The sequence below is a fragment of the Mercenaria mercenaria genome, chromosome 9 (genome assembly GCF_021730395.1).
Source record: "Mercenaria mercenaria strain notata chromosome 9, MADL_Memer_1, whole genome shotgun sequence".
Lineage (NCBI taxonomy): Eukaryota > Metazoa > Mollusca > Bivalvia > Venerida > Veneridae > Mercenaria > Mercenaria mercenaria.
In genome coordinates this window covers 77,748,336-77,767,477 of record NC_069369.1, presented here as the reverse complement: position 1 = coordinate 77,767,477, position 19,142 = coordinate 77,748,336, and the positions used below count along the sequence as shown (strand labels likewise).

Below are 19,142 nucleotides of genomic sequence, written 5' to 3'. Positions count from 1 at the left end.
ATTTGGTATGATGCATTGTCTAGTAGTCCTCTACCAAAATAGTTCAAATTATGCCCCTGGGGTTAAAAGAGGCCCCGCCCTGGGGTCACTTAGTTATTATGTGAGTTATATAGGAAAAATAGTTAAAAAATCATCTGATCCTATTTCCACGACTGTTTAATTATAATTACTTGATGACCCCAAGTAATATGATGTCACTTGACTGTGACCTTGACCTACTGACCTGCTTTCTTGTTTTTTAAGATACAGCCTTGAAATTTTGATTACATACACAGTTTTGCACACAGATCGTAAAACTGAATTTCATTGACCATGAATGTGACCTACTGACTTTCTTGATATTTTATCATCAGTTTGACATTTGAAACATGTAGCTCATATTACTCATCATGATCCTCTTGTTAAGTGTCACTACAGCTTAAAATAGAAGTATATTTGAATGACTTTTTTCATGAACTGGGTGATGGATTTTCACTAAACTTAGTCTGTGACATCCTTGTAAGGTCCTCCCATAATTTTATTCATAGGAGGGTACACAAATCTCTTTAGTGCCACTAAAGCTAAGGATAAAAATACGTTTTAACAAAATTTGTTGTCCTGAAGGGCTTGATGGATCTTTATCAAACTTTGTCTATAGCATTCTTATAAAGTCTTGTATTTTAGAGGCCTCCATGGCTTAGAGTTCAAGGTTGCTGATTTCACATTATTTACACCACAATGTATTTTTATACGCCCGAAGGGACGTATTATGTTATGACGCTGGTGTCCGTCTGTCTGTCCGTCCGAGCTCACATTTGCATACTTAGTTGGCTATAGGAACAATAGGTAACTGTACTTTTTCTTTGATGTCATTCATTCCGTAAGGCTTTTATGTGGCTATTTTTCTCTTACGTGGCTAAAAGAACAATAGAGAGAACATAAGAGTAGCCACATAAGTATCCATATATAGGAATGTCCGTCTGTCCGTTAGCAATTTCGTGTCCGCTCTGTAACTCTTGAACCCCTTGAAGGATTTCAAGGAAACTTTACACAAATGTTCACCACACCGAGACGATGTGCAGAGCGCATGTTTTGGATGTCTCGCTTCAAGGTCAAGGTCACAGGAGTCAAAGGTCATATCACTTTGTTTCGTGTCCGCTCTGTAACTCTTGAACCCCTTGAAGGATTTCAAAGAAACTTGACACAAATGTTCGCCACACCAAGACGATGTGCAGAGCGCATCTTCCGGATGACTCGCTTCAAGGTCAAGATCACACTTAAGGTCAAAGGTCATATATGACTTTGCTTTGTGTATATTGCTCTGCATTGCAGTGCTCTTGTTTTTATTTGTCAGATCTCTTTTTTTGTACTTACAATAATTATACCCCCACCAAACATGTTTGAGGGGGTATATAGGAGTCAGTTTTGTCGCGTCCCGTCGTGTCCCGTCCCGCCCCGTCCCGTCGCGTCCCGAAATCTATTATCTCAGTTATTACCAAATGGATTTGATTCAAACTTAAAATACATGTTCCACCTTATCACCCACATCATGTGACACAAGGTGCATAACTCTTGACACCAAGTTTTCATGAATTATGTCCCCTTTTACTTAGAATTTAGGGTTAATTTTGCTGTATTTTCACTCTATCTCAGTTATTACTAAATGGATTTAATTCAAACTTAAAATAGATGTTCCACCTCATCACCCACATCATGTGACACAAGGTGCATAACTCTGACACCAATTTTTTTATGAATTATGCCCCTTTTTACTTAGAATTTAAGGTTGATTTTGATGTATTTTCACTATATCTCAGTTACTACTGAATGGATTTGATTCAAACTTAAAATAGATGTTCCACCTCATCACCCACATCATGTGCCCACATCATGTGACACAAGGTGCATAACTCTGACACCAAGTCTTCATGAATTATGTCCCCTTTTACTTAGAATTTAAGGTTAATTTTGTTGTATTTTCACTATATCTCAGTTATTACTAAATGGATTTGATTCAAACTTAAAATAGTTGTTCCACCTCACCACCTACATCATGTGACATAAGGTGCTTAACTCTGACATAAATTTTTTATGAATTATGTCCCCTTTTACTTTAAATTTAAGGTTGATTTTGATGTATTTTCTTTATATCTCAGTTATTACAAAATGGATTTGATTCAAACTTAAAATAGATATTCCACCTCATCACCCACATCATGTGACACAAGGTGCATAACTCTGACACCAATTTTTCATGAATTATGCCCCTTTTTACTTAGAATTTAAGGTTAATTTTTATGTATTTTCACTATATCTCAGTTACTACAGAATGGATTTGATTCAGACTTAAAATAGATGTTCCACCTCATCACCCACATCATGTGACACAAGGTGCATAACTCTGACACTAATTTTTCCTGAATTGTGTCCCCTTTTACCTAGAATTTAAGGTTAATTTTGATGTATTTTCACTATATCTCATTCTGATTGGCTTAGAGCCAAAGGGAAGTAACCTTTTTTTAACTTTTGTATGGAGTTTCTTCACCTTAAATTCCAGGAATTGGTCTATTTTTAGAAATCCTATTTTTAGATTTTCAATATTTTAGGTATTTTTCTAACTTTTTTATTATAAGTCCTATGTAAAAAGTAAATACATTTTTCTGTGGTAACATGGGTCGGTAAGACACTTTTTTGTATTCACTTCTAGTGTATCTCTAATATTAGAGATTTAATATATTTACTAGTATTACTTACATGTGGAAGCCCAGGATGAAGTACTCCAAAGACTAAGTATTTTTAAGATTTCTTATGGTTGCCATTCTTCTGTGACAAGACTGTATGGTGGGGGTATGAGTCACTCCTGTGACAGTTCTAGTTTTTTTTGAATTACTTCCCTTTTATGTTACTATAAATAACTTATTTTGAAACTTTTTTATTATTGGCCGTAGGGAAAAACCGAGACCACTTTTCTGTGGTACAACATGGATGGTACCTCCAATTTTAAGGTGTATTTTTACATACCTGTACCTGAAAAGGATTTTTTTGTAGACTTTGAATATTTTTTTGTGGACTTAGATTTGTTTTTTTGAAGTTATCCTTTTGTTGTTTTAGTCCTTTGGGGCAACAACAGTCAAGTTCTTAAAATTTTGCTCCCATCCTATGATGTAAGCCTTTCGGGCGTATATTGCCCCGCTTGGCGGCGCTCTTGTTGAGTCCCGCTTTGGGCGTAGAATTCTTCATGTGAGGAGTCGTAAACAGAAGGTTGGTGGTTCTACCAAGGTGCCCGTCCATGTTGAAATGATGCCTGGATGGGCACCTGGAGTTTTCCCCCACCATGAAAAGCTAGAAAGTCACTATATGACCTATAATTTTGTCAGAGTGACATTGCAAAAAAAATGAAAGAGAAAAATGTCTTCTCTTGAATTTCTTCAAATTGGGCCATAAGGTCTCTTCAAATAAAAAGCTATGTTACTAGGTCAAATCCCAGCAAAGCCTTTTTATACACCCGTTTGAAAAACGGGACGTATTATGGGAACGCCCCTGGCGGGCGGGCGGGCGGTTGGATGGTCGGATTGGCGGGCGGCTACAGATATTGTCCGGAGCATATCCTCTTCATGCATGGAGGGATTTTGATGAAACTTGGCACAATTGTTCACCATCATGAGACGGAGTGTCTTGTGCAATAAGCAGGTCCCTAGGTCTAAGGTCAAGGTCACACTTAGAAGTCAAAGATCAAATTCAAGAGCCCGCCCGCTTAGCTCAGTATGTAGAGCGTTGGTCTACGGATCGTGGGGTCGCGAGTTCGATCCTTGGGCATATGTTCTCCGTGACTATTTGATAAACGACATTGTGTCTGACATCATTAGTCATCCACTGCTGATTCATGTGGGGAAGTTGGCAGTTACTTGCGGAGAACAGGTTTTTACTGGTACAGAATCCAGAAACACTGGTTAGGTTAACTGCCCGCCGTTAACATGATGAAATACTGTTGAAAAACGGCGTTAAACCCAAAACAAACAAACAAATTCAAGAATGACTTTGTACGGAGCATATCTTCGTCATGCATGGAGGGATTTGGATGAAACTTGGCACAGTTGTTCTCAGTCATGGGTCGGAGTGTCATGAGCAAAAACATGGTCCCTAGGTCTAAGTTCAAGGTCACACTTAGAGGTCAAAGGATACAAGAATGAAAACTTTGTTCGGAGCATTTCTTCGTCATGCATGGAGGGATTTTGATATAGCTTGGCACAAATGTTCCCCACAATGAGACGGAGTGTCATGCACAAGAACCAGGTCCCTAGGTCTTAGGTCAAGGTCACACTTAGAGGTCAAAGGGTACAAGAATGAAAACTTTTTCCGGAGCATTTCTTCGTCATGCATGGAGGGATTTTGATATAACTTGGCACAAATGTTCACCACCATGAGACGGAGTGTCATGAACTAGGTCCCTAGTTCTAAGGTCAAGGTCACACTTAGAGGCCAAAAGTCAGATTCAAGAATGACTTTGTCCGGAGCATTTCTTCTTCATGCATGGAGGGATTTTCATGTAACTTGGCACAATTGTACACCATCATAAGAAGGAGTGTCCCTTCTTTAGAATTACTTCCCTATGTTGTTACTGTAAATATCTTATATTGTAACTTTTTTTATAACTGACCGTAGGGAAAAACCAAGACCACTTTTCTATGGTACAACATAGATGTTACTTCCAAATTTTAGGTGTATTTTAAGGTATCTCTACCTGGTAAGAAGTTTTTTTGTGGATTTAGAAAAATAAAACATTTACAATAATTACAACAGAACCACAGAATTAGAATTCCATTTGCAAATACTGGTGCTAGTTTAAAGAAATTTGCTATGATGGGCGTACATTGTGACATTCAGGCACTCTTGTTGACACTTGGGGCCACATTTTCAATTTGATCAACATAAATCTTTTGTCAGAATATTTGTTTCTGTGAAATCGAGGTCAGGGTAAAAAAAGTGACGACTGAGGTCAAATGGTAGGTCACTTTTTATTCGCACGTCTAGAAGACGAGGCGTATTATGGGAACGCCCTTGGCAGGCGGGCAGTCTGTCGGCTTATACATACTTTGTCCGGAGCATTTCTTCTTCATGCATGGAGGTCACACTTAAAGGTTAAAGGTCATATTCAAGAATGACTTTTTCCGGAGCATTTCTTCTTCATGCATAAAGGGATTTTGATGTATCTTAGCACAAGTGTTCACCATCATAAGACGGAGTGTCATGCGCAAGGTCCCAAGATCAAAGGTCAAGATCACACTTAGAGGTCAAAGGTCAAATTCAAGAATGACTTTTACCGGAGCATTTCTTCTTCATGCATGGAGGGATTTTGATGCAACTAGGCACAATTGTTCATCATCATGAGACAAAGTGTCATACGCAAGAGCCAGGTTCCTTGGTCTAAGGTCAAGGTCACGCTTAGAGGTCAATGTCAGATACAAAAATGACAACTGAACAAGCTCTCTGCGGGCGTATTTTGTGACTGTGGCACCCTTGTTCTATTTTATTTTCATAAAATCCTTGTGAGAACGTTTGTTTCTATGAAAACAGGGTCAAATTTGAAATTGGGTTATGTAGGCTAGGTCAATAACGAGGTCAAATCCTAGAAAGGCCATGTTTATACTGTAGAGGCCACATTTTCTGCCTGATCGTCCTAAGACTTAGTCAGAACATTTGTCAGTTTAAAATCAAGGATAACTTTGTAACTTGGGTAATAAACTAAGTTGCTAGGTCGAATCATTTCAAAACACAGTTAATGGTCTAACTGATTTACATAAAACTTGGCCAGAATGTTTATCCACTATCTAATTTTATTGTTTGTATGAAAGCTAGTTAAAATTATTTCATAGAATTGTTCCAACTCTGAACCTGTACCAAGCTTGGTCATTTGTTTTCAGAAACCATAGAGGGTAGTCAAATTTTCATATGTAAATAGTATTTCCTATGCGCATACAGTGGATACATTATACAATTTCTTGTCAGAAAGTACAATAATTTTACATATATTTTCCAGGTGTGACCCACTATCAACATTAATACTCAGATGAGCCATCACCTAGGGTCACTATGGCTTTCTTGTTAGAAAAAAGCCATTTGAGTCACTGGTGTGAATGTTCCTTTTATCAAAAGTTTCTGGCCAGTAAATTAGGTTGGATTGACATATTGCCATGAACCTTGATGTATAGCAAATTTACCTGGATACCTAGTGTCTTTAAGGCATCTGTGATCATAATACTGAAAAATAGAAATAAATGATTTAAGCTCAGTAATTTTAGATTTGAATTATTTTCCAAAAGGTGTGTGTTGATAGCAAGTAGATGTAGATTAAGAGTGGCAGCTAGTGTAAAATTCAAGTTCACTGTTGCTTAAAATAGAATATCTGCTCAATAACACATATATACTTTAGAACATATGCCCATTTGCAGTGACAGATCTTTTCACTATCAAAATATTATAAGGCACCCAATTTCCAGTTTTCATTACAGACCAAGTAAATACTACACTTTACAAACGAAAACAACATATTTTGTTTGTAGACTAAGGGATTATGAAACTAGAAGATGTGTATTAAAGTTGTAGACAGTCATTATATTGCAATGTTTTGTCAGTATTGTCTTGCCTTGTTCATGCTTCTTATTTTCTAAACCTGTAGCGCTAATAAAACCAAATATGTGCTGGATTTCGGCAAAATGGAGGAGTACCCTGAAGATGATAAGACAGATGTTGTGACAGTTTTACGTAGAGATCTTGTGAAGCGTAAGTAACTGATTAATTAGTGCAAGAATTCATTTGACTTTTGTTTCAACCAGAGTTATCATATATTGCTCTAAATTGATGTCTTCTCGGAAGCAAGACGGTTGCTTTTTGTCCGATTTAAACTTGTCCCATGGAAATTGCAGGTTGCACTGTTAATCATATCAGCTGATATTTTTTTCACAGATTATCTGATAATTTAACGACTGATATTATTTCACAGTGGATTCTCTTGGAAAGCAGTTATTTTTTAAAACCCTCCTGGTCTGTCCAGTAAGCTCTATAGCTTGAACACAACACTATGAATGTCAGTCTGGTGTGAACCTATTTTACCCGTAATAGTTTGACCGAAGAAATATCAGCTATATTATTTCTTATAGTGTGTATTTCCTAACAACTTAGGTATTATACTTGTCGCAAGCAAGAAACAAGTATAGTATACTTGTTTTTTGCTTGCGACAAGTACTCTCTGAAAGCAACATATATATTGCACAATTGATTTAAGTGTTAAAATAAGTCACTATATTAATTTTCCAAAGACTCACAATCTTGAAATTTGTATTATTTCATTATTTTGTATTAAGATGCTCATAAACCATTTTGAAATATACCTTTGATAATACCTGCAAAATTATGTTGGATTAGAAAATTAAAAGCGAACAGACATATATTACATTTATTTTTGTGCAGTCCCCCATTTTTTGGGGTGGGTGGGGGGGGGGGGCAAGAGTTGCCTTTGTCTGTCCGTCATTCCTTCTGTCCGTCCACCCAAATTTATGTTGAACATAGAATTTTGTGTCCTAAAGCGTTTTTGACCTGAATTCATAAAAACATAATAGGAATATTATTCAGTATGTGAAGGTGTGCACTTGGAGTGTTTTGGGATTTCTGGCAGTCAGACGAGAGTTATTGCACTTGAGAAAGTAAACAAATATTCATGAAGGGTTTACAATATTGTGCCACTTATATCTAAAAATATTTGACTTTGAGTTATAAAACATTACAGGCTATTTATATAGTATGTGAAAATGTGCACCTGATGTTCTGTTCGGGATTTCACCAGAGTTATGTTCTTTGACTTAGTGAAAAATACACACAAAGTGCTTAAAAGATTGTATTGCCTATATCTTAAAAATATTTCACCTAAAGTTATGAAACCGTGTAATTATTCAGCACCATGAGCTTTTTGTTTTCACTCTGCGAGACAAAAGTAAAGCCTTCTACTTAGTCAAAAAAAATTAAAGTGTGTGTCCCATGTTTTTCAAATGTACTTGACATAGTGTCATAAAACATAGGATTGTTATATGACATGTGAAGTTGTACACCTGTTGTTCTTTTTAGGGTTTCAGTCAGCTAGACCAAAGTTATTGTCCTTCAGTTAGTAAAAAAAAACGCAAAAAGTGCTTAAAATGTGTTGCATAGATCTTAAAAAATATTTCACATAGTCATGAAACCATATACAGTGATAGGAGTTAGGGCACATGTGTCCTATGGACACACATCTGATTTATTTATGAGTGTATAAGAATAACTTTGTTATTGATTTCAGAACAAAGTTGCTTTTTCTCTCAACTAAATCATTTTTTTAGCTGAACACATAAGTATTTTCTTGATTAAGATAAACTAATGAAATCCTTTAGTAGTGAGGAACTTGCTTACAAATATGCTTTTTTGTGTAATCGCAGTTGTAATGTACATGTACTTAATTGTTTTTCAGAGGGTGCCTTTGAACAACCAGCTCTTTGGGCAGATATGACTGGAAATCTTAGAGTTGTGGTAGTACCGACTACAAGTCAAGAATATCAAGATGTATCACAACAGTTTTTGGCTTCAGCTGGTGCTGGTTTTAATGTTGTTAAGGTATAACTTTCTGGTTATAGTGAAACAAATAAAAGAATGCTCATAAATTCATGACTGTGTCCTTTCAGCTTTCAGTGTTAAACTGGTTATTTAATTGGGGAATGTTCTTGGGCGTGCGGGCAGTGTCAACGTTTGGTTTTCACTCAATAACTTGAGTAAGGAGTGACCAATTCAGATGAAACTTGGTATATAGGTAGTTTGCATGGAAACGGGGGTTGGGATTGCATATGAGGTCATTAAGGTCAAGGTCACTGTTGCTTAAAATAGAAAATTTTAACTTTAGTTTACCTTGATGTAATAAAAGTAATTTTGGCTTGTAGGTGGCTTGTAGAAAATCCAAGGATGGGATTGTATATGGGGTCAGTGGGTCAAGTTCAGGGTCAACATAACTTAATTACTCTTCATACTTAAAAAACACTACGATGGCGCAGTGGTCTTGAGCTTTTGGCCAAAGCACATCCGTGAAGGCTGATCTTGGTCTGCACTGTTCGCTATTCAGTCAGTACATTTTTAATAAACACCCCTTCGAATAATAAATGGTACCGGCCATACAAGTCAACTTTAGACATTTAGCAGTGCAAAGGTTAAAAACCTTATGCAAATGTTCTACTTTGAAATAAAACGTAGAAAGTTACAGATTTTCTGATCACAACACATTATTCATGTTAATGTAGGTAGAGCGTGTGCAGAATAAGACGCTTTGGGCTCAGTACCAGGCAAAGAAGAAGCAGCTTGATGATCAGAACCCACCCAATACTACAAATGAAAGATTATTATGGCATGGCACAGCAATGGAAACAGTAGACAATATCAACGCACATGGATTTAATAGAAGTTACTGTGGCAAAAATGGTTTGTAAAAAGTGAAAACTAATTAATTGTACCCCCGACAACAAAGTTGTAAGGGGGGTATACTGGTTTCAGGTTGTCTGTCTGCCCGTCTGTCCGTAGACACAATCTTGTGCGCACCATCTCTCCTCATCCCCTTGACACAGTTTAATGAAACTTCATACAAATGATCAGTAACAACAGTAGTTGTGCATTGGGCATGTTAGGTTCTTTTAGAAAAAAAATTGCTGAGTTACGGGGGTTTGTTTTTGTTACTATACTATATACATAGACATGATCTTGTGCGCACCATCTCTCCTCATCCCCTTGACACAGTTTAATGAAACTTCACACAAGTGATCAGTAACAACCCTAGTTGTGCATGGTGCATGTTACATTCTTTTAGATAAATATTTTGCATAGTTATGGGACTTTGTTTTTTTGTTACTATACTGTATATATACAGTCTATATACATACAGTCCACATAATTATGCAAATTTGTTTGCGTCAAATTGCAATGTACTGTGTCAATGCATGCGGGGGTACATTCATCACTTTTATTGATAGCTCTAGTTTCTTGTGCATTAAAGTTTAAATGTGGTATATAAAGAAAAAAAGGACAAAATTTAGTCAGTAGTAAACTTCTTAGAAATTCTTGATTTGATATTTAAGAACTTGAAATTCTTGATTGGGTATATAGGAATTCATAAAGAACATGTTATTGCTTTGATACGATCTGGAAAGAAATTTCTTTTTCATTTAGACGTTTTATTTTAAATATTTGCAGCCACAATGTATGGTGACGGCGTATATTTTGCAGTAAGTGCACAGTATTCGTGTAGAAATACATACTCCCGACCTGATCCTAGTGGCGTGAAGAGAATGTACTATTGTCGTGTGTTGACAGGGGAGTTTACTCAAGGCAAACAAGGAATGCGTGTACCGCCTAACAAAGGTGGCGCTGGGAGCACAGCCTTATATGACTCTGTTGTTGATAGACCAGGTTCTCCAGGAATGTACATCATATTTCACGACACACAAGCCTATCCAGAATATCTTGTATCATTTAAGCCACAGTAACGAAGTATGAGAAAGAAAAACATTCAAATGAGTGATGACAGTATGTGTAATTGTTCGGTCATCCTTTCACCCTGCAATTGTTTTTTGGTAGCATATATTGTTCGTAAAAGTTAAATGGTTAGAATCCATTTATATTGCTTATTACATAAAGACGTAATGAATATATGTCTTACCTGTGGAGTTTCCACTTTTTCTATTTGTATTTCAATATAAAATTATACAATATCCTAAATTTGTTTGAATCAGTTTTGCAATAAGTTAAATCAAATATAATTTTACAAAAATAAAAACAAAGTAAGCTAAACTAATTTCTCTTAATTTTAGCATGAGCTGAAAAGATACTACTTTAGATGAAATATATTTTTGAAGACCAAATGAATTACAGTGAAACAAGTAATATGTATAGCAGTCATCTTTTGGGGGAAATTCGACCTTATCCAAACTGTAAGAATTGCGAAGAAGTTTTTCACACCTGTTAGTATGAAAAATTTAAATTGGACTTTTCAGAAACTGTTTTGGGCTTGGAGGGGGTCGATATCGACTGTTTAGAATATTTGTTTTAAAAGTGTTCAAGTATTTGTTGCATTGATGCTACTAAAGAACTTCCTTTAAAGATTTTATCAAAAACAACAAATGGTGGGCTGGTAAAAATTTGTTTTTGCTGCTATCTGATTTTGCTTGATTTTTGTTTAAATTTAAATTTAATTGTTGGATTAAACCCCCTGATAAAAAATATAAGATTTACACTTGACTTGTTCAAATACACGATTACCCCCATTTGTAAACATTAAGATTCATTTTTGTCTTTTTTTCAAAAGGACGTTTTGAAAATTTCACTATGTAATCCAATAACACCACTAATGTCATTTTAAGGATACGTCTTTGAAAACCCTTTTATTGCTGATCTTATTTTTAAAATAAAAAACTAAAATATCATATTTAGTGAATTTTATTACCAAATTGTTCGAATGTCTTAATACAATTTCTGTGAATTTGAACTGGTATATCGATTTATAATCTTTTTTATCTTGATGTGGAGTTTTACCTTGTAATTTCATGTTAGGGGCACAATTATTCAAAGTTGGCCTTTCAGCCATATAGAGGGTTTCCATTTATTGTTTTTGATTTGGGATGCAAACTTGCACTGAATTGTTTATCTTGATGATCTCTAGGCCAAGATAGAAACTGGATCATGTGGGTCAAAAACTGGGTTACCAGGTAAAATCAAAATAAAATTTACTTGTTAACACCCTAGGGCACATTTATGACCCTGGTAAGAATATTTATCTTGATGATTCTTATGTCAAGTTTCGAAACTGGGTCAAATGGGGGTCAAAAAACTGGGGTCATTTGCACTAGGTTCAGATCAAAGGAAAAAGCTTTGTTAAAACACTCTTGAGGCACTTTTTTGACTCTATCTTCATGAAACTTGGTAAGATGTTTTATCTGGTGATTCTAGTTCAAGTTCGAAAACTGTATCATGTGGTCAAAAACTTAAGTCACCACTAAATCAAAGGAAAAGCTTGTTAACACTGTAGAGCCACATGTATGACCATGTTCACGAAATTGGTCAGATTTTTTTATCTTGATGTTTTCCAAGGCCAGGTTTAAACAGCTGAGCGATTATGGGTCATCATTGCCAGTTTCCTTTTAAAATTTAGTGGAGAGGTTGGGATTTTATTTTAGCGTCTACCTGATTTACATGACATAGTAAAATTTTGTCATGTGAAATCTAGTCAAATTTGATATTTGGTTTATCTGGGGGTAAGAATTAGGTCACTGGGAAATGTTTTGAGATATTAAAAATACAGTTAAAATGATATTGTTGTTTTTTCCTAGTTTTCAGAATACATGTTTGTAGTCATTTTTTCGATGCATTTTATTTGTGCCGTTGCTTTATAACATTATTCTTACACCAGTATGGACTGTCTTGAAATTCTCAATGGGGTTTTATTGCTCATAAAATTAATGTTTAGAGACATTTGCCAAAGTCTAATGGGAAATCTACCTGATGGTGTGATTTCTTACACAAAAAGAAAGGAAAGTTCGAATGTTTATTTCCATAAAGAAAATATTTCTGTATCAGAGAATGGTTTTCAAGGCCAGACATTTAACCTTTATTTTTTGACAAATCATCGAAAAACCTATTTGCAAAAAGGTTTTTAAAGAACTCTCTGATTTTGTCCTAGACTGAATGGTCTGGAACAAGTTGAAATTGCATGTTCTGAATCTGTGCCTCGGAACAAAATGGAAATCATTAACAATAAAATACAACATGAAATCTCAGCCTCTCTAATGACTATATTGTTATATAATAATTATCCTTTTTTCTGTCTATATACTATTAAACGCTTGCTGGAAAAAGGGGAAAATACAGGTTATATAGTATACAAAATATTAAAGGAACTTTTTCGTGTTTTATTTGAGGCAGGGTTTAGGACATATACGTTAACGTTTTCTTTATTGTTTTGACGTTCGATCAATTCGTTATGACATATTGGATGACGTTCGTTGTTGTTTTCATGATTTTGCAAACCCAGGCTAGGCCATGTTAGTATATTTCATGAGTATTTCCTATGAGTAAAATATGCTTATTTTTCTGGCTACCAGTACACTTCGCTCTTGCTTGTCACTTTTTACCATCTGGCGATTTTTGCTTATTCTTCAATATCCTTTTTACAATACTTTTTTCAGAGGTTAATTTGTGAAATAGTATAAAAATAGCATGAAAACACCCTGTATTTCCCTTTAAAGGATTACTATTGTCTTTAACAACTCGCAATAACAACAAGGCTGTTCCAGTTTTCATTGTTTCCTTTCGAATAGTTGGCTATTGGTTCAAATGGTTTTTTTTAATAAATTTTTAAAACTGTTACTTTAAAAAATCAACATTTTGGTTCATTATTGTCAAAGTTCTTCTTTTCATTTCATATTATAATTTAGTATCTGCATTATTTATTTCAGAGGCTTTTTTTTGTGCATGCTGGCAAAAAAGTATTTTTTTGAATGACAAATTTTGAAAAAACTTAGTATATAAAGCACGTTTAAAAATTATACTTTTCGTAGACGTTAGATAAGATCAAAGGTTGCTGTCTCTAATACATTGAAATAAAATATTGTCAGTACTCATGGAGACATAAACAAGATATCTTTAATGTAACTCTTAAGGGTCAAGTAATGATGGTGTTGCATTTAGATCCGATGGGATCAAGGTCAATGGTACTGTGACTTGAAATACAAAAACTGTTCATAGCAAATAGGTTAAGTCAAATTTGCATTTCAGGCATATACCACGGACACCAATGTTTGAGATGGATTGAACTGTTTGGGTCAAGGTCATACTCGGTATTATTAAAACAATTTTAATTGAATAGATAATCTGTTCAAAAGCAAGTTAAGAATCGGAAATATTACAGTGGACCATGACACATGGGTAGGTTGGTATCTGAGGTCAAAGTTTCCTGTTTCTAAAACAGAATCACTGTTTTCGATCATTAGTTATATTTAAAATAACATTTAATGACCAATTGGTATAAAGCAAATGTATATGAAGACCTAGCATGGTATAATATTTGAGTTGCAAGGGTCAATATTTATTCCAAGAGAATCGAACATTTTATTTCGAGATAACCAAAATATAAATCGAATTTTGGTTGTTTTGATTTTGGACAGAACTTGAAAAAGTCTTCGAGATGGCAAGCTAGTTTTTAACTATAGTTTCTCATATTTTTTCTATGTATCAGTTTGAAGTTAAATTAATTATTGTGGAAAACTGCACTTGGCAGATGTTAAAGCATTGTGGCTTTCTTATTACAGTTTATAATAGATTATTGATACGATGTGATTTGATGGATGCTTTGTAGTTCTGAAGGAACCAATGAAAATTTGGCGGTTCCACTTGTTACCTTGCTCGTTGTTTTAAAACTACTGTAATGATTAATGGTAATTAATGATAAATTTAGCTAAACGTTTTAACTACAAATTCTTTAAATATCTTTTTGAATTGACATGCATGTATCATTGTATTCCTTTAAATACTGATTAACTGTAAAATAAAACTTTTGCTCTTAAAGTTTTTAGTCTTCTTTTTGAAATGTTCGTAGGATGCGTAAACAGGCCAGTCTGTTTTTAAAAAAGATTGAAATGGCCAGGCAATGCAAATCGATAACGACGAAGTTCTATACCCGCTCTTGTCTCAAATATCCTCACACACACTTCCGCACAAAGACTTGCAACTGGTATGTTTGATGGCAAAACTGAAATTTGCAGTGAAGAAAACTAATGACCTTGAAGATACGATAAGAGATAATAACTCTCTATGTAAAAGTGGGATTCGAAAAAAAGACTAATTATAGCCCAGCTGCGTGACTTAGTATTAGTTCAAATCATAGAACGTTTAAGAACAGCATCTCGCTAAAGGGATTGCAAAGTCAGATCATGAAATAAGCCATTTCCAAATAAGCCGAATGAGTAAGACTAACTATTGTTACTTCATCTGGCGTTTCATTGTCAATTCGAATAAAGTAGAAGTAATAATAACGTCGTGATAAAGACTACCTTAAAGGGAAACGGCCGGATCCAGAAATTTTTTATCTGGGGTGGGGGGGGGGGCACCAGTCTTGAACGAAGGCATCACCGCCAAGGTGCAAGGTATTGGATGGGGGTGCCTTTGCCCATGTTAGGTAGGGGTTGAAATACAGGCATAAAATGGTGGCCTCTGGTGTATTTAAGGTATAAGTTTTGAAGTATTGGAGGGGTACGATACTCCCTTCTTGATTGGGGGTCAGGGGCTCTCCCCCTGGGAAATTTTGAAATACAGGTATGAAATGGTGGCCTCTGTTACATTTCTGGGTCTAAATTTTCCTTTGCCAAAATAGTAGGGTGCATCTTTGATGAGTTACTTCTCGGCCAACGGGGGTGGGCGGGGGGGGGGGGCACAGCCCCCCTCGGCCGGGCCTGGGGAAAGGTGGCGTTTATGGCTTGGAATTTGTTATGGTTTTTGGTTATTTTGCCTCCTTAAATGTAGACTTGTCTTCTACAAGAAGCGGACTTCAAATCACTTGCCTCTCATCGATGTGGGTTCAAGCCTCACTCGGGATGTTGAATTCTTCATGTGAGGAAGCCATCCAGCTGGCTTACGGAAGTTCGGTGGTTCTACCCAACCCAGGTGCCCGCTCGTGATGAAATGCACGGAGGGGCATCTGGGTCTTCCTCCACCATTAAAGCTGGAAAGTCGCCATATGGCCTATCATGTGTCGGTGTGACGTTAAATCCAACAAAAAAAATATATATATATATAAACCCTGAATAACCTGGTTTGTTGGAACATTCTTTCATTAATTATAATTGATCTATGATCGTTCCAAGATTTCCAACAAAAGAATGTTCCATTAATCCAGGTACATATAACGACAATTACGAAATGAATAGAATTACGTTCCAACATACCAGGTATATATATATATATAATATATATATAATATATATATTATTTATATATATATATATATATTCCAAGCGGCAGGATGTAAGGAGTTTACCGATTGGTCATACCTACATGCTTCGGACCAACGGGTGTTTGCATTTTATGACAGTCTATTATTAATTCGAGGATGTTCCAAGAACAATAATATGATGACAAAATGTAGATATAAGTCAATTACGTATGTTAAGATTTTATTGAAAATCAATATCGTTTCTGACGTTACATATATCAGTTATTTTAGTTACTATTGTAAAAAATTTATGGACAATTATACGAGTCGAAGTAGGCACACCCCTGAAATAATGTAATCTTCCAAATGTGTATCTCAGACAAAATTTAAAAAGTTAAATATACCATTTTGTTTTTGATAAAAAAATAAGGTTTTCCGCCCGAAAAAAATCCAGCACGCCGAAATATGGGAAAAATATCCCACTGGATTTTCAAAAAATCCGATCTAACACTATATCCAATCGAACAAATTTTTTAAACTGATTTTTTGTACATAAATAATTTCAAAGTCAATGATTAATTGCTCCATGGTTCCTAAATTACCATCTAAACGAAAACGGAAGTTCCCAAGTCACTTAGAAATGGTAGTGAAGTTTGCCCAAATCCTGGTTTTGCAAAGATATCCTGACTTCTGTTACAGGAAAAACTTCTGCTAGTTTCTGCACTTACGTTGTGGCCGAATCCATTAGTGTTAGAAGGGTATCTGGTTTTAGACTTCTTCTATGCATGTTTGAGAAAAAAACAGAGAAGTCGACTACTTCCGGTTTCGTCGGAATTAAAAAGTAACAAAGGAAAATCCTCATTTGGACTATAAATAGAACAAGTGGACGATACGGATGCTTTTACACAATGTTTTCGGTGTTACGCGAACCTTTTTTTTTTTAATCAGAAGCTTCTATATTTGCAGCTTTTGATAAATTTCCTAGATTATGAAACCAGGCAATCCTTTCCTTTTAAAGGGAAACTTTATTTTTATGTAAATTTTATCTGCTATCATTTCTTAACTTTTTTTTAAACAAGTGAATAAGTTTCAAATTCGATTAAAATGAGGAATTTATGAAGATTTCATATTTGATCAAAATGGTGGTCATTATGTTTTTCTGTGGCAACACGAAACAAATTGGCGAATTTATTAGATTTTACATATATATTTGACCTCTTTTAACTTATTTCTTTAAATAATTTCTCTACTTTTTTCCAACAAATAAAGAATTCAACATTGTGTTAATGACGTCAGCAACACACAAAGAGGGTTTCCTCAATGCTCAACCATTTTCCTAAATTTCAAACTGCCATATCTTTTTCAATAGTGGTCTGCTTTTAAAAATTCTTTCAGTGTTTTGAAAGGTTTTTGGGTGGCTTTCATATAAAATTAAATTGTTGCCAGGCATACCTTGCCCTTTATTGTACCATTTTCAATACCAGCATAAAAATAGGTACTCACGTATTAGCTTATTTTTTAGAAACAATAGAAAAAGAAAGTATGTTCATTCATAAAAAAATGTTTGGCCATTTGGTCACAGTAGACACATTATAATCCCTTTCAATCTACTCCGAATTCATTATTATGTTTCTGTTTCCATATTGGTTGCCAGATAAAAAGAATGTTTTATGCACTTATAATGACACTATAAACCGCCTCGATAGCCTGGTGGTAGAGCGTCCGCTTCGAGTGCGGGAGGTCGTGGGTTCGATCCCTGGCCGCGTCATACCAAAGACATAAAAAAATGGTACCATATAGTAGCATCTCGCTTGGCGCTCAGCATTAAGAGGATAGTACTAGGACTGGTCAGCCCGGTGTCAGTATAATGTGACTGGGTGGGGTAACATGTCGTGTCTACGGCGTGATATTCCAGTGAGGCAGCACTATAAAGTTGGGCATTGTGCTCACTGCTACAAGTAGACACCGTCGTTCATATGACTGAAAAATTGTTGAGAAGACGTTAAACCAAACACACACATATAATGACACTCTTAACCTCTGATTTAAAACTATTATTATTCAGTTTGGATGTACTTTTGTTAGTATAGATTGTTCTAAAAATCGTAATTAATTATGAAATCTCATTTATTTGTAATTTTACATATTAAAAGGGAATTCCTATAATTTTTTTATGCGAACCTTTCTGCGCAGCCGACACTTTCTATGGAAAACTGAAATGAAGTCAACATTTTGTTGAAACATGTGACAGACAATGTTAAATATGAGGAATCTTGAATGAAATAACATTTTTGTTAGGTTTTATCAGTAATCAAATGTTGATACAGGTTTATGTTGTATTAACAAGTATCATGCCTGACAGGTATCTTGCTATTTTTGTGGTTGTGTTTTCACATCGCATTTTAGTACAAAGACAGTGTTTATTCATATAATGTAAGACAATATCACCTTTCAGATTATTTAGTATTCAATCATAGAAAGAATTAAGCATTTTTAAAACTTTTTTTAACTTCTAGCTGATATACACGTAATCAATTTCGTCAGGTTCGCGCCATTTTTGTCCAGACAGGTGTATTCAAGCGGTCTTAACATAAAATTTAGCCTGGTGACCCATACATTTTTAGCCATTTTTAGCTCGACTTTTCGAAGAAAAAGAAGAGCTATTGCACTCGCCCCGGCGTCGGCGTCGACGTCGCCGTTGGTTAAAGTTTTTTGATAAAGTCAAATATCTCTGTTACTATCAAAGCTATTGACTTGAAACTTAAAATATTACTTACTATCAAAGTCTACACCAGGAGAAACAATCCCCATAACTCTGATTTGAATTTTGACAGAATTATGCCCCTTTTTAACTTAGAGTTTTTGGTTAAAGTTTTTGATAAAGCCAAATTTCTCTGTTACTATCAAGGCCTTTGACTTGAAACTTCAAATACTTATTTATCATGGAAGTCTACACCAGGAGAAACAATTCCCATAACTCTGGTTTGGATTTTGACAGAATTATGCCCCTTTTTAACTTAGAATTTTTGTTAACATTTTTGATAAAGTCAATTATCTCTGTTATTATTAAAGCTTTTGGCTTGAAACTCAAAATGGATATTAACTATCAAAGTCTACACCAGGAGACACAATTCCCATAACTCTGTTTGAATTTTGACAGAATTATGCCCCTTTTTAACTT

At 35.2% G+C, this 19,142-nt stretch overlaps 1 protein-coding gene across 1 annotated transcript in view; it reads left to right on the top strand.

Annotated features, from left to right (window-relative positions):
* LOC123547552 (protein mono-ADP-ribosyltransferase PARP14-like) overlaps nt 1-10,644 on the top strand; it is a 221,420-nt gene extending 210,776 nt beyond the window's left edge. The window contains exons 25-28 of the mRNA XM_053551802.1: nt 6,656-6,759; nt 8,474-8,616; nt 9,291-9,468; nt 10,234-10,644. Of these exons, the coding sequence (XP_053407777.1) occupies nt 6,656-6,759; nt 8,474-8,616; nt 9,291-9,468; nt 10,234-10,526 (718 nt within the window). The 3' untranslated portion in view covers nt 10,527-10,644. The remainder of the gene's footprint in view (nt 1-6,655; nt 6,760-8,473; nt 8,617-9,290; nt 9,469-10,233) is intronic.
* Nucleotides 10,645-19,142: the final 8,498 nt, after the last annotated feature.